We start from the raw sequence: 16824 nt of genomic DNA on the forward strand, positions 1-16824 counted from the left end.
CGACGTTCTGTAAGTTAGCTGAATAGCTTCCTCACATGAAAGAATCCAAAGTCCCTGTAGGGATTCGAACCCACAGCGGTGAGGGGCAAGTGGTTTGAAGTCAACGACCTTAACCACTCGGCCACGGACGCCCCACAGCTTAAGTTGAAAATATTAAACATATAGTTGAAAACAAAATATAATGAATGATTGTAGTAAGTATAATTCTGTAAACTTAGAATATTGTGTAATTAAAAATGTTTTGATTTGACTCCATTGTTTGTTTAAGCATAATGCACTTCCACAAATATTAACAAAGCCTAGTAAATTATTGACTTATGTCTTTATTTCTAGTCTCACTGTCCCTGCCATGCTCAGACCAATTTAAAAATCTTTTTTACTAAAAATCTGATGTGCTGTTCTGTCTATATCACTTGCAGTATTTTAAAACAGAGATTGATATAATAATTGGTACAATGTACATGTATGTCAGACAGTCTGACATGATCTTGTCTACTTTTCACAGAAAAGTAACATATTTTATCGAGTGGCCATATTTTGTTCATGCATCGAAAAATATTTTTTGAGTCATTCATCCTGCAGGACAAGTAAGCTTCAAAATCCAATGTGCAATTAGCAATATTTTTCTAATCTTCTTCCATGGAATCCTCTTAAATTCTACACATAATGTGCTAGTGGACGAGTGGACTTTTCGATCTCTGTTGTTACCATGAGAAAGCTTTTGAAGTGAAAAAAAAATTGCCAATGGTTTAACAAGCTACATTTTGTATATCTTACTTGTTAATTTATTCATTTATTTTACATTTCCAATTATCCAGTTCACATTAAACTGGTAAGGCACTTAAAATTATGTATAAAATTAATGTCCCTATCATATCTGTACACCATTTTTAATGACCATTAATTTGTTACTGCGCAAGTGCATTGATTTTGGCAATTTCCGTTAAACATGTAGCACATTACTTCTTTCATCAATTAGTGTTATTAGCAGAAGAAGTTTCAAAACACAGTGATTTCCCTGCTTATATGACGGACTCAGTAAAAAGGCCTCTTCCCAATTGAAATTTTCTTCAAAATCATGCAGTTTTCCCAAAAATCTTAACTTAAACCTGCTTTTTTTTCTTCCCAATTGAGCAATTTTAGCTATACTTTTTCCCTAAATCAATAGGCTATTAGGTCTCTTCCCAATTAAATGAAAAAATCACTGGAAATAAAACTTAAACTAGAAATGTGTCCATAGGACATGGGTGCCCCCACTGGCCACTGTTCTGTCAATCTTTTTACTAAGTCAAGGGAAATAACTCTACAAATACTTGATAAATCCACAAGCGAAACCCCAGGTGCACATCTAAATATGCTGAGCAACCTGCCCATAATGTTTAATGACTATGTCAAATCCTTTTTGAGTAACTCGCGACACAAGTTGAAAATTGCAGAATTTTTACAAAGTAAAGGGGCAAATCCTGAAAAACAAAAAAATTACCCTTTTGTCACCCTTTTTCCCCCCCATACCTTGACGCTTTCCCCCAAAAGAAAAAAATTATGCTTCTAACAAAGACAGGTGAAAACCCTTTTCCCCCCTTTCAAAAGGTAAATTTTTAAAACCCCGGCCGTCAGCAGGGATAAAGTTTTTAAAAGACTAATCTGAAAACGGGACAGTTTTCCCCAGTAAACTTTCCCCGCAGTACAGTGCGCAGGGTCCCCACCTGACGATGGGGGATTAGTGAGAATCCCGCCTGTTAATATGTGCTCAAAGGGGGGGTTTTTTGGGCGCAAAAAATTTGGGGAAGGGGTTTGTCATTACTTTAAAAAGGGGCGGGTCAAGGTCCCCCTCTGAACCAGAGTTAAAACAATTGCACGGTCGTGCACGAAGTTGCCCTTGGCCTACCTGGCCTTGGATGACTTTGCACATCACCTGTAAGTCTATAGCGTCTTACAAGTTCATGAACTGTGTTGCGCCTGCAGTTAAACCTTCTACCAGTCAATGCGAAAGTCAAAAATTTTTTCAAGCCACAAGGACTGGGATCCTTAGATTTATTTCCGGCCCTGATGATTTTTTTGCGGCCCGGACTCTGAAAGGTATTTTTTGAAGGGGTGGGGGAGGGATATTGCCATAATAATAAACAAAAATATTCAGCAAATATGAATTATCAGACTCAACTATAAGATACTATGAAAGAAAATATACAGAAACATAATAAATAAAACAGTTTTGCATATTTAGGCCAAAAATTGTTTCAAACTGGCTGAAATTTTATTCGGACACGAGGACTGACTGTATCGAAATTTATCTCGGCCCTCCTGATTTTTAGTTGGCGAGGTCCGAGGACCGACAGACTTTCGCACAGACTGTTCTACACAACTCAACAACAGATAACCACCCAGCAGCATTTTTATTGAGCGATTTCTCTCGGCTTCTGATAAACATGGCATTGTGAAAGCGATCAACTTTAGGTGTGAATAACACTAAATTGTAACAGAACACATGTAAAGTACCTTAAAATATCACTGTCTATCTGACATCGTTCAGCATGCATGGGGCTCATGTGCAGCCCCGTGCAAAAACTAAACTTTTCGCTCAGCTGCATTCTACTTACAATATGCGGTCAAAACAAAAAACATGTATAGTGTATCTATAGTACATGAATACTTACTATACATGTTTTGATTTAATTCACAAATTAGAAAATATTTAAAAGAAATATAGTGTCAGGTTTCTATTTTTGTTGAGAATATATTTCATCTCAACATCTTCACAACATCTCTTAAATCTATTTCAAATAGGCCTGAACATTTTCTATCAGCTTAATTAGCTGACTAAATAAGGGCTTGATCCCTATCAGTTTCTTGATAATATTTTTCGCTAAACTTAGTCATACATTTAGTTACAGTACCTGTTTGTTCAAGTGCACGTAAACCTTCCACTTCCAAAATATCTGGACTCTGATCATTTTTTAAAGGCTTTTTATTCTTTTTCTTCTTTTTTCCAGCTGATTTTTTCGCTTTTTCCGATCCCATTGGTATTTTCTTATTAGTCTGCTTTGCACTATTATTTTTATCCATATCAAAAATGAAGAAACAAAAGTGTCGGTGTTTTGTCGTTTTGAAGGGCCGCCATATTGTTTACACCGAACAACACAGAAAGTTTACACAAAAAAGTAGCGCGTATGTTTTTACTTTTTTGTTAAAATTTTTCTTGTCAAGTTCAGAAAATATTCAAAATATTAAATAACTTTAAACTACAGATAAAACTATCTCGAAAAAATGGTGAAAAAAATACATTCATTGTTTTTATGAAGTGTTTTCCTGTTGCTAAGGTAATCAGTGCGTGAACTTTTTACACGGTGTCTTGTGATTTTAATGTTCATGAAAATGCTTATTTAGCGCGCGAAAATGAATAATTGCGGAGGCGATGAATTTAGCGATAATGAAGACGAGATATTGACGACAGCAATAGAAAATTGTAATTTATATGTTTTCGAAGCCCTTATTTACTGTTTGCTCTTATTTTAAAGAAATTTTATGTTCATTTTTACATTTTGGTTTTCTTTCATTAGTTTTCGCGATTTGCTACCTCACCATCTGTATGTCACAAACTCCGCACTTATAGTACCGGTTGGAAACGAATCCGGGTCAGCTCGGCCCTAAAACATACTCGGCCCCCGAGTCAGCTCGGCCCTATTCCAACTCGGCACGGGTCAACTCGGCCCACTTTTTAATTATCTATATTTAGGTTTGTGTTATCACTTTTTATTGTTATTATTGTAATTATTTATAAAACACGGATTGACAGTTTCAGAACTAGCAGCAGACATGCTTTTCTGATCAGTAGACTTGCGAGTAAAGACAAGTAAAATGGTTTCCTGCGGGGAACATTTCTAGTGATTTAAAGATATTTCATTTTCTATTTTCAACATTGTTTGGAGAAAAAATAGAATAAAAATAACGTTTGTATCAGGAATATAGTTGACAATAATCGATCAATAGAAGATGGTCTTTGGTCTTGGTCGAAAATAAAACAATATTTCTGTTTAAGAAAATGATCAAATACCATTGTATGAATAATTCCGTGCAAAAAATAAATAAAAGAAAGTAAACACACAAGTTTACGCAGAAAATATCCCTATCTATTATGGCAGATGCCACAAACGAATGTTTTAATTCTGTGGATTTTCACTATAAACAATTTATTGCTTGTAAAATTTCAGATAGATATAGAAGAAACATTGATAATTTTCATATATTTCATGCAAGTTTTTCCACTTTAAACGGTAAAATAATAATAGAAAAATAGAAATATCACGTAATAGTGTTATGTTCTTAATTAGGTGTAATTCGGACTAATTCCCTAGCATTGTGTACACCGGTCATTTGAGATATATATATATAATAAAATATTTCTTATTATTTATTTACCTTACCAACATGCAAAGCAAAGATTATACGTTATATATATTTTTGTAAAGTGGGCCGAGTTGACCCGTGCCGAGTTGACCCGTGCCGAGTCGGTATAGGGCCGAGTTGACTCTTTTCCGTTGGAAACTATTGGGTAGTTTATGTTCGTAATAACATTTTAGCTCGACTTTTTTATAAGAATGAGTAAGAGCTATCTTAGTCACCCGAGTGTCGGTGTCGCTGTCAATATAAAGCTTAACATTTTCGGTACAAGTCAACCCGGCCCCAAGTCAGCCCGGCCCCAAATTGGTCAACCCGGCCCCAAACCAATGTTATTTCTGGTCAACCCGGCCCCATTTTTTTATTATTTATTTTGCTTTAAAATATAAACACTTATCAAGAATTAAAATAAAAAATAACAACAAAAACAATATCAAAAGTTTAACGATGACATCTTTTATTATTTATTTTATATAAAAACTAGCAATATTAACAAACAAGCAGCACATGCATATAGTTTACTGTTTTTACCGTCGCGAAAATAAGGTGACGTCTGTCTTCAACCTTAATCTCTCTACGATAAACTAAACTTTGTTATTGACATATCATGGAAAAGAAACCTTAATGTGTTCAAATCATTACTATGTTATTGTATGTTAAAAAAGAAAAAAAAGAAATGACCAAAAGCACACTAAAGTGTTTCCATTAACAGTTTTTAAGTAAGATTAATTATAATGATGCTGCCATCGCAGGTCACTGCCTCCTGTCTGTCACTCACAATATATATCCACAATTAATACAGTTATCAGTCATAATGACATAAAGTGATTAAACACAAAACACTATCATTTTTTCAAACACTTAGTAATATTCCAATACTTTTTTACACAGTAAATATTCTTTGAAAATAAGTTAATAAAAAACTAAACAAATAGTAATTATACTGATGAACGTATTCAATAAAAACATTCAAATGAACTGAAAAAAAGATTGTTGGAAACTTAATTTATACAAACCTTTTAACTCGAAATTCTATGCATTTCTTCCGAATTATCGCATTAACACTCACGAAACCATCTTTAATTTACATCGAATCACGGATTTATATATGTAATAGTGATCGAATAAAGACATGAAAGATACTAGCAACTTATTTAAAAGATTTGTTTTTCACAGCTGTATACCTTTTTTGTTAATTGATTGCTTTAAACTGTTTGATTATCACATCTGAAATAATGTTGATGTACATATAATTGTTGATGTTATATAATTATTCATTATCACTATTGCGTATTAATGTCTTAATCGGCGCAATAATTTACCGACACTTTTATTGCCAGTTCATGTTTTTTTACTATTGTTCTATAGTTAATAATATCCAATTAATAATAAATCATTTTTATTCCATCATACAGCAAAATGACCTGAATAGTTGTTTTTGAAAATATATATTTTGGGGCCGGAATGACCGATTTTGGGGCCGGGTTGACCAATTTTGGGGCCGCATTGACCAAAAAAAAATACTGTGGGGCCGGGTTGACTTGGGGCCGGGTTAACTTAGGGCCGGGTTGACTGTAATTCAACATTTTAACACAAATGGGGCATCTGTCATTTTTGGGAGACATACTGCTTTTTCTTTAGTCGGCTGTCTGCATTAAGCTTGCCTGTATTTTTATTTTGTTAGTCATGACTACTCTGTTGTTAAGCAGTACTAACTTGCAATATGGCAGATTTAAAAAAAGTAATGCAATCCAGGGGCATAGGGGGCATTTGTCCATTTTTAACAACAAGTTTTGTTCAAATTTTTTTTTCCAAAATGACGCATCATCTTTCTAAATCTAAATCACGGGCCTTTTTCATAAGTGCTGAAAATTAGCTTGTAATGTTTAAATTATAGTCCTGATTAATTATACCATAGTTACAATTTGAATTGTTAATTTGTAGACACTTCTATGTTTCAATTATTTTTCATTACAATTGCCCACATTTAGCATAATTTAAACATTCATCTCACTTCAGTTGAAGCCAGTTTAAAGCCCAACTCAAGTGTAGCCAAGGATGAAGAGCTTCGAACCCCATTGGAGAGGTTTAGACCAGGATATTTATGGGTCTCTGACCTGACTAGACAGAACTGGTGTGAGCAGCAAGTGTATTATTCTTTCACTGTACCAGCAATTGTGGAAGAAAACCCAGTCATGACTGAAGGGTCTAGCCTACATTTAGCAAGAGGTATGTTGACATTGCCTGGACACTGTATGATCTGAAATAGTTTTATAAATTCAAAATTAGGTTGTCTACTTTTGTTCTTAAACCCTTACCAGGCTAATTTAAAATATATTTCAATCTTGATAAAATTATAGGGTAAATGTCAAAGTAAGTATTAACTGAATAGCAAAGTGTGCAGACCATCATCTGAAACAGTACATATGAGCGGCGTCACAACAAAACCAACATAGTGCGTTTGCTGATCAGGATCCATGCTGTTCACTTACAAACCCTATTACATGAAGAGAAACTGATCGCGAACAACATGTGCAGGCTGGTCTGGATCTATGCTGGTCCAGGGCTTTTTTCAATTATATAACAGGGGCCAATATAAGGCCCCTTCACAATTCAAAATTGCACTTTTTTTCACAAAGCAGCGGAAAAAAATTCACAATTTCAAAAGAGATTTCACAAAATAATGGGACTTTGTCTACGAAACACATTGTTTACCTTCAATTGCAATAACACAGAAATAGCTCAGACTTCCCGAAAGTTAAAAAAAACTGTCAGACATTCGGTCTGACAAACCATGAAAATCTGTCGGACCGAAACGAAATCTTTCAGACCAAATAAAATTGATCAAAATCAAAGAAAAACTTGTGTTTGTATTTCTGAGACACTTTTGTTTTTAATTTTTTCGCCGTAAAAATCGGCACATTCTGTACAGTGCATTTTCATCTCCTCCATGTTATACACCAACGATTCATGGTCCTCCTTCCATTTTTCATTAAATTTTGTCTCAGGTCTATTCTTTTCATCCTTTTATTGCTGTTCTGCGCGCTCCTCTGACGAAGATTTTCGTTTTTCCCAGGTTTGGCAGCTTTACCGACGCCATTTTGTATACATGCTGCTTGGATAAAAGCCGGACATTCGGACTGATCCGGAATAAAAAATCGTCGGACCTGATCAAAATTTATCGGACATGTCCGTCGGACCGACGTATTTCGGGAAGTCTGATAGCTTTAATTAAGTAAAATGGTTTTTGTGCTTGTTAACCAGGATAAAGTACCAACTTTAAGCAGATTTTGCACAGGTCAGAAATTATAATCAAGCGTTTACGGTTTCAAAATGTCGTGAAATGCCAAGTAATATGTCATTTTTAGCTCGACTTTTCTATGAAAAGGGGAGCTATCCTACTCGCCCCGGCGTCGGCGTCGGCGTCGGCGTTGGCGTCACACCTTGGTTAAGTTTTTCGTACCACCCCACTTTATTTCAGAAGTATTACAAGTATGGCTTTGAAACTTACCATACTTGTTCACCATCATAACCTCCATCTACAGACAAGAGTACATAACTCTGTCAAGGTTTTTGACAGAATTATGGCCCTTTTTTGACTTAGAAAGTGTATTGAGCTTGGTTAAGTTTTTTGTACCACCTCACTTTATTTCAAAACCATTGGAGGTATTGCTTTGAAACTGACCATACTTGTTTACCATCACGACCTTCATCAACAGACAAGAGGACATAACTCTGTCAAGGTTTTTGACAGAATTATGCCCCTTTTTGACTTAGAAAATACATTGAATATGGGTAAAATCCACTTATTGCCTTAACCCTTTGAGATATTGCTTTGAAACTTTTAATGCTATTTCACATCATTACCCCCATCTGTACGCAAGAGAAGGTAACTCTGTCAAGGATTTGTTTTAAAAATTAAGGTCTTTTATCGACTTAGAATCTTGGTTAAGTTTTTAGTACCAGTCCACTTTTTGACTGAACTGTTTGAGATATTAATTTGAAAGTTGGAATACTTGTTTACAATCATGATTCCCAAACATGTCCAGGAGAAGGTAATTCTGTCAAAGATTTTATTTGAATTATGGCCCTTAACTGTCAATGTTTTGTATTATAGGCAAGCACTAAAAAACTTAAAAAATCTAAAAAAATTCATTCCTATCCACTTGTTCACTTTACCATAAATTATGTCATATAAACATTGCTGTAATATTCAAGGGTATCAAACAACTAGTTCACTTTAAAAATACAGAGATTCTTGTATTGCCTTTTACTGCAAAAACTTTTTTTATTGGCAAGCAATAAAAAAGTCGAGCGCGCTGTCTTACGGACAGCTCTTGTTAGCTCACCTGTCACAAAGTGACAGGGTGAGCTTTTGTGATCGCTTTTCGTCCGGCGTCCGTCCGTCGGCCGTCCGTCCGTCCGTAAACTTTTACTATAAATGACATCTCCTCATAAACCACTAAGCCAATTTCATCCAAACTTCACAGGAATGTTCCTTTGGTGGTCACCTTTAAAAATTGTTCAAAGAATTTAATTCCATGCAGAACTCTGGTTGCCATGGCAACCGAAAGAAAAAACTTTAAATATCTTCTTTTAAAAAACCATAAGAGCTAGAGCTTAAATATTTGGCATGAAACATCTTCTAGTGAGTGTCTACCAAGTTTGTTCACATAAAAGCCCTGGGGTCAAAATTGGCCCCGCCCCGGGGGGGGGGGGGGGGGGTCATTGATTTTCCCTATATACATATAGTAAAAACTTAAAAAATCTTCTTTTAAAGAACCAAAAGAGCTACAGCTAAGATATTTAGCATGAAACATGTTCTAATGGGTGTCTACCAAGTTTGTTCAAATAAAAGCCCTGGGGTCAAAATTGGCTCCGCCCCGGGGGGTCATTAATTTTCCCTATATGCATATAGTAAAAACTTAAAAAATCTTCTTTTAAAGAACTCAAAGAGCTATGGCTAAGATATTTAGCATCAAACATGTTCTAATAGGTGTCTACCAAGTTTGTTCAAATAAAAGCCCTGGGGTCAATATTGGCCCCGCCCCAGGGGGGTCATTGATTTTCCCTATATGCATATAGTAAAAACTTAAAAAATCTTCTTTTAAAGAACCAAAAGAGTTAAAGCTAAGATATTTTTGCATGAAACATGTTCTAATAAGTGTCTACCAAGTTTGTTCAAATAAAAGTCCTGGGGTCAAAATTGGCCCCGCCCCGGGGGGTCATTGATTTTCCCTATATACATATAGTAAAAACTTAAGAAATCTTCTTTTAAAGAACCAAAAGAGCTACAGCTAAGATATTTAGCATGAAACATGTTCTAATAGGTGTCTACCAAGTTTGTTCAAATAAAAGCCCTGGGGTCAAAATTGGCCCCGCCCCGGGGGGGGGGGGGGTCATTGATTTTCCCCATATGCATATAGTAAAAACTTAAAAAATCTTCTTTTAAAGAACTCAAAGAGCTATGGCTAAGATATTGAGCATCAAACATGTTCTAATAGGTGTCTACCAAGTTTGTTCAAATAAAAGCCCTTGGGTCAAAATTGGCCCCACCCCAGGGGGTCATTGATTTTCCCTATATGCATATAGTAAAAACTTAAAAAATCTTCTTTTAAAGAACCAAAAGAGTTAAAGCTAAGATAGTTAGCATGAAACATGTTCTAATAAGTGTCTACCAAGTTTGTTCAAATAAAAGCCCTGGGGTCAAAATTGGCCCCGCCCCGGGGGGTCATTGATTTTCCCTATATGCATAATTAGTAAAAACTTAAAAAATCTTCTTTTAAAGAACCAAAAGAGATAGAGCTAAGATATTTAGCATGAAACATGTTCTAATGGGTGTCTACCAAGTTTGTTCAAATAAAAGCCCTGGGGTCAAAATTGGTCCCGCCCCGGGGGGTCATTGATTTTCCCTATATGCATATAGTAAAAACTTAAAAAATCTTCTTTTAAAGAACTCAAAGAGCTATGGCTAAGATATTTAGCATCAAACATGTTCTAATAGGTGTCTACCAAGTTTGTTCAAATAAAAGCCCTGGGGTCAAAATAGGCCCCGCCCCAGGGGGTCATTGATCTTCCCTATATGCATATAGTAAAAACTTAAAAAATCTTCTTTTAAAGAACCAGAAGAGTTAAAGCTAAGATATTTAGCATGAAACATGTTCTAATAAGTGTCTACCAAGTTTGTTCAAATAAAAGCCCTGGGGTCAAAATTGGCCCCGCCCCGGGGGATCATTGATCTTCCCTATATGCATATAGTAAAAACTTAAAAAATCTTCTTTTAAAGAACTCAAAGAGCTATGGCTAAGATATTTAGCATCAAACATGTTCTAATAGGTGTCTACCAAGTTTGTTCAAATAAAAGCCCTGGGGTCAAAATTGGCACCGCCCCGGGGGTCATTGATTTTCCTTATATGTGTATAGCAAAAACTTAAAAAATCTTCTTTGAAAAATCCCAAATAGCTAGAGTTAAGATATTAAGCATGAAACATCTTTTAGTGAGTGTCTACAAAGTTTGTTCAAATAAAAGACCTGGGGTCAAAATTGGCCCCGCCCCGGGGGTCATTGATTTTCTTTATATGTGTATAGCAAAAACTTAAAAATCTTCTTTGAAAAAACCCAAATAGCTAGAGTTTAGATATTAAGCATGAAACATCTTCTAGTAAGTGTCTACAAAGTTTGTTCAAATAAAAGCCCTGGGGTCAAAACTGGCCCGGCCCCAGGGGTGTCATTGTTTTTAACTATATGTGTATAGTAAAAACTTTAAAAAAATCTTCTTTCAATAAAGCCCAATGAGCTAGAGCTTAGATGTTCAGCGTGAAACATCTTATTATGGATGTCTATCGAGTTTGTGCAAATAAAAGCCCTTGGGTTAAATTGGCCCTGCAACGTTGCGGGGGGGGGGGCCTATATACAGGTGAGCGACCTCAGGGCCATCATGGCCCTCTTGTTTCTTTTCCCACAATTTTGACTGTCACATATCGTGCTTTTTTTTCACAAAATGAACAGGCCCAGGCCCCTTTACAATTTTGACAAAAAAATGCCCTGTGGTCTCAAAGGCACTTTGTTGGTTTTGTTATGGCAAGGCACATATGTGTTGCTCTTGTTCTGCAGTAGTTGCATGGATAGATTCAGTTGTCTTCACCAGACAAAAGGGTTATATCCTGAATATTTCATTTTAGTCATTGGATACTTCACTTGTAGGTTCAAAACGGAAATATATACCTTCTTTAAATGCCTGAATATTTATAGTGTTAATGTTGTTTAGCCAGGTGCAGTCTAAGGACTGGCAAAATCTGATTTTAACTTGTCTGTTATATCTGAATCAATTATTTACTTTTCTGTATGATATTTATAAAATACATTCTCTTAAAAACATCACTTGTCCCTACAGCCTACAGGCTGCAGAACAACCTAGGCAAAATAAATCATTTTTACTGCCCCTGGTACATAGTTAAATATAAAAAAATGTAAGAAAGGCATGTTTAGATATTGCCTGAATAGGCTGTACTTTTTGTTATTTTGCTTGACCAAACAATTTAGTCAATAGTGCTGTGAAATATGTAAAATGATTTTTACATATAATGTCCACATATTTAGCTCACCTTTGCTAGTCTTGGTATTGTTGAATGTCTGTCATCTGCCACCAGTCAGCATTTAGTTGGTTAACAATCCAGTGGTCATGTTTACCTCAATTGTATTAAAATTTGTCAATATGAAAAACTAGGTCACATGACCGAAAAAAAAAAATCTTTTTAATGCTCTAGAGGCTAATGTTTCAGTTTAAATATCCTGAAAGTTGGTCTTAAAGATTGTTGAGGTGATTTCTATCTCAAGTTCCAGTATGGGTCATCTGGGGTCAATAACTAGGTAACACATCCCAGATGTGGAAAACCCTTGTTTGCATTTGCACTATTTTAGGTGCAGATCAGGCTTCGCGAAAGTTGCCGGACCGTCGGACATGTCCGGCAAAAATCAGGCCGGTCCGATATTTTTTTTCGGAGTTCCGGACCTTATGTCCGGTACGAATACCGGGATATATCCAAGACTGATCAAGACCGAGTTTATCTCCCTTGAATAAAAAAATGTAAAACGAGTTTTGATTCGCCGTTTCATTATAAGTGTGTGATCATACATACGACTGTCAATAACCAAAATGTCGGTGTTACTACATTATTACGCTGGCGCTACGCCCGGCAAAAATCGTAAACTATCCAATGAAGAAAAATAAGCGAAACAAAAGGAATATGAGTCCAGGCGCCCGCCGAGAAAATTTGTGGGTAAATGGAAAAATGGCCGCTTTGATCATGAATGTTTTGATTTCCAAACAGAGTCCATCCACATGTGCTTGAAACAAACTTTTTTAAGTTTTATATGGGCTATATATCTTTATATACATATATAGACTGGTTATGTAAAATATTTGAATATATGTGACTAGCGCCTGTGAGTCCATCAATCAGGATAAACTAATGTTTTATTTAAGGGAATTAAATTGTGTTGCAAATCTTTAAAAGTTGTTATGTCTTTAAAAAAAACACCAAGGTATTACCATATACATATATTTGGGGAAAAAATTCGGTCAGACAAAAGTTCTTTCGGTCAGACAAGAATTGAATGTTTGTCTGACCGAATGTCAGACAAATTTTTCAGCAGTTTCGCGAAGCCTGGCAGATATCAACATTGTGATACCAATTAATACTCGTATTAAGGCATTACAGTGTTCCCACTAGAATTTAAATTTGAGGGTACATGTACCCCCTAGGTCATATTTTTGGGGGTACACAGAATATTTAGGGGGTACAAACTATAAAGACAAGCAAGTCAGTTAAACACATATCAGTATTTTTATTGAGACATCTTTTCCACAGCTTTCTGAATAACTTCATTAGAATCAAAATCTTGCTGATTGGCAGAAAAGTGTATCATCATTCTATTTTGTACATTTTTAACAGTCCTCCTACTACAGTACCTTGAAATGTGTCTGTTTTGTGATGAGAATCCCCTTTCACAAGGGACAGAAGTTAGAGGGATTGTCAGCAAGATACTAGCCATATTGGCAAACCCTGGGAATGTTTCAGATTGTTTATTTATAATATCTTTGCATATTTCCTGCAATGATAACTGCCTATTGACATTCAAGAGGTACTTAAACTGAACAAAAGAATGTTTTAATTCTTCTCTGTTGAGAAGATTCCCATAGAAATCAAGGACCCTGTCAAGTTCTACCTCCCCATGGGTGATAATGCCCTCATGGTCACTAGGAAGCAATGCTGGGTTGAGAATAGTATTTAGATCTCTGAGGATTTTCATATCATCAGGGGGAAATCTACTCTCAAATTCTGCCAAAAGATGACCCACAAATGTTCTCCTCAAATTGGCCAATGTTAATCTATCCCTCAAAGAACAAGACAAAGTAATGCCTTGGTAAGTATCAGTATCATCTATGCTGTCAATCAGCTCCTGAACTGAGGGAGATTCAGTAGAACCACTAAGTGCAGAAATAGTAGCTTTTGTAGCAGAGATCATACTATCAACCTGATGTATGTCAATATTATCTTTCTGAAAAAACTTTGACAGCCTGCAAATCCAACTTAGAATATCTTTAAGAAGGCATATGGTTGAAATGAAATGGAAAGTTTTGATTTTCCTATGAATACCCTTACTTTTGTTACCTCCCTCAGATTGGGGGCTGGTTGCACACTCATGTTCTAACCCTAACACCAAAGCTGACCAACTTGAATGTACAGCTTCAATGGAATTCTGTAGTGATAACCACCTAACCTGAGTAGGCTTCTTAAACCTTTTCACTTGGTCACCCATTATTTTTTTTAATTCTCTAATTTTGTTGTACCTGGGTGCTGAAAACTCATAAAAATTGTAAATATTAACAAGAGTTTCTTGTACATTCTGCAGATAAGGGACTCTTTTAGCTGCCCAGTAAGGGCTAGTCTATGTGCAGCACACCAAATGTGAATTATTCTGGGGTTGTCAGCTTTTAATTTTACACCAACCCCAGCTTTCCTCCCTGTCATTACTGAAGCACCATCACTTCCAAACCCTGATACTTTGTCAACATTTACACCTACAGAACCAAGCCAGTTTATAATTTCCTTATATACAGTTTCTGCTTTGCCATCAACAATGTCAACATTTGCACAAAACTCTAACTTAAGTTCACCATTATGAATGATTTTTGCAAACATTACAAGTTTTTTTGTGGTCGTTATGTCTAAAGATTCGTCCACCATAATGCCAATATATGGGCTGTTTTTAATCCGGATAAGAGCCATTTCCTGTAGGACATCAGCCAGGTACTGTTGCATATGCATGACTGCTTGGTGGTTCCTTAAAATTCCTGAAGGTTTTCTGTTACCAAGATCAGGATCAGTGGTTTCTTTTACAGATGAATTATAGAAGATGTGTGCATTGGATATCTGCAGTGAAAATTAAAAATACATTTTAAAATAGTAATGATATGGTGTACAGTTGCCTAATAGTGGATTTTTTTATATATTTTATAGAATAGAGATAATTAGATTTCAATGCTTAGTGATTTTTTTTCATGTATTTTTAGCATGCGAAGATTTTTTTTCTAAAAAGTTATTTAAAAACAAATGATCACTGATTAAAGTTTTAACAAAAAGTTTTAACAATATTTTTTTAAGTTTTTTTTAAAAAATTTCTGTGATTTTTTTTAGCTTTTGTAGGGATTTGAAATCTATCAGCATGTTATTTTGAGCAAAAAAAATCTACCTGCAAATCAATCAAACTCAGAAACTTTCTGTTGGCAATATTTTCTTTAGCCATATACAATGCGGTCCTGAGCTGTGCCTCTAAGATTGGTTCATATTTTTTCTGAACTATTTTTACAGCAGCAGTCATGTAAGGTTTTTGCTTTTTGGCGTTGCATGACACATTGTGATCGTCGCATTTCTGGTGTCTAACTAATGCTGACCGCTTGAAATTATTAGTCCCAATTGTAAACACCGATTTCAGACACTTTTTAGTGTTTTTTTCACATGTCTCGCATGTTAAACGAAACATTGTCTTTGTCAAATCTAAGCCATGAAAATTCGGACAACCAGGAGTTCTGAAATCGTTTTGCAATGTTTCTTTTTGGGGGGTTCATCACTATTTTCACTAGGGCCTGGTTCTTGATTTGCGCTAGAGGATTGAGTAAGGTTCGGCGATTTTTCGCTGGAATCGCTTTTATGGAACCATTCATTTAAATTGCATTGCATTTTCAATAACTTTTCCTGCGATTATTTAATATTTCAGACGGCTTATTTGTATCACCCGGATGTAGACTTGTTACTGCTTTTAATATAGAGCGTCGCGAAGCGTCGTTAATAATTATAAACCAGTCCATGAGCTAAAAATAGAACAGCTGGGAAACCCGAGTTATGACCTCAGTTATGACTGATGGGATTAAATTACGGTCTTGTAAACAATTTCAGAGATTTATGAGTAGATTATTGATTTGTGCTTCGAATTTACGGATAATTTTTTGGCAGTTTTACTTTATTTTTTATACGTGCATGCACGCACCTAGCTGTAATTTCATGCGTGATTTTTGTAAATTATGCGTGATTCACGTACATTTGTGCGTGAATGGGAACACTGCATTATATCTGATTTTCAATTTCATATGATATACTATAGCATAATTTATGTTGTTATCATTCAGTCTGTAACTTTAGAAGATTTATGTATGTTTTATATACTTTGTTATTACAGAGCTGGCAGTTCATGATGTGGTTCAAGTAAAGGTCACATCCAATGAAGATATTTGGGCAATCAAAGTATTGAATCTTCTATCCTCCCTGATCTCCTTACTTAATGGTCAGACTGTTGCTAGAGAGATTCCCATATTTGGAGCACCGTTTGATGAAGACGTGTTTATTGTTGGTCTCATCGATGAACTGAGATTTGATCCGACATCATTTCAATTGGATCTGTGGGAGTTTAAGACTCGTAAATATAAGAATATGCCATCGAAGGCGCAGCAAGCTCAAAATAGGTTACAGGTAATGCTGTACAAGAAATTGTTTGATGACCTGGTCAAAGGTAAACTAACTAAGGAAGTAATTGCGAAACATTTAAAACTAGATATGAATAGAACATTTGGTAGTGATATCCAAGCAACTATTGATGATAAATGCTTAACAGGCACGACTCTTAATCAATTGTTGGATATTTTGTTCATTAGAATACAATGCATTACTTGTATTAAAGAAATCGGGATAGAGTACGAACATCAGGGAAGTAAAGAATCTCTTGGAATGAATAGTGTAGATTATGATGATGAAGAATTAGAGAAATTATTTAAGAGTTATCTGGAGTTTTAGAGAGGTCGGAGGAAGTGAAAGGAGTGGAAATCGAGGAAGCTTGGAAGTGTCAGTCATGTGACTTTGCAGATATCTGTGA

General features: G+C 35.5%; 2 protein-coding genes across 2 annotated transcripts; one reads left to right on the top strand and one right to left on the bottom strand.

Annotated features, from left to right (window-relative positions):
- Nucleotides 1-2358: 2358 nt before the first annotated feature.
- LOC132753291 (exonuclease V-like) lies at nucleotides 2359-16728 on the top strand (the record flags this gene model as incomplete). Its single annotated transcript, XM_060743744.1, is given in 3 exon segments — nucleotides 2359-3463; nucleotides 6415-6624; nucleotides 16135-16728. Coding segments are annotated over 3 exon segments (874 nt in total), but the record flags the coding sequence as incomplete, so codon positions are not given.
- LOC132753292 (uncharacterized protein C17orf113-like) lies at nucleotides 14226-15456 on the bottom strand. Its single transcript, XM_060743745.1, has 2 exons — nucleotides 15151-15456; nucleotides 14226-14831 (listed from the first exon to the last, which is right to left on the bottom strand). Exons 1-2 carry the CDS (start codon nucleotides 15439-15441, stop codon nucleotides 14226-14228), a joined length of 897 nt encoding a protein of 298 aa, XP_060599728.1. The 5' UTR covers nucleotides 15442-15456.
- Nucleotides 16729-16824: the final 96 nt, after the last annotated feature.

This window comes from Ruditapes philippinarum, unplaced genomic scaffold (genome assembly GCF_026571515.1).
Source record: "Ruditapes philippinarum isolate M1 unplaced genomic scaffold, ASM2657151v2 ctg14302_1_1_1_1, whole genome shotgun sequence".
NCBI classification, from domain to species: domain Eukaryota; kingdom Metazoa; phylum Mollusca; class Bivalvia; order Venerida; family Veneridae; genus Ruditapes; species Ruditapes philippinarum.

Bases quoted from the DNA above. Each gene is read 5' to 3' on its own strand.
- LOC132753292 (XM_060743745.1), bottom strand. From the start codon at position 15,441: ATGTTTCGTTTAACATGCGAGACATGTGAAAAAAACACTAAAAAGTGT. The intron at 14,832-15,150 runs GTAGATTTTTTT...TTTTCACTGCAG, and splicing joins TGAGTTTGATTGATTTGCAG to ATATCCAATGCACACATCTT.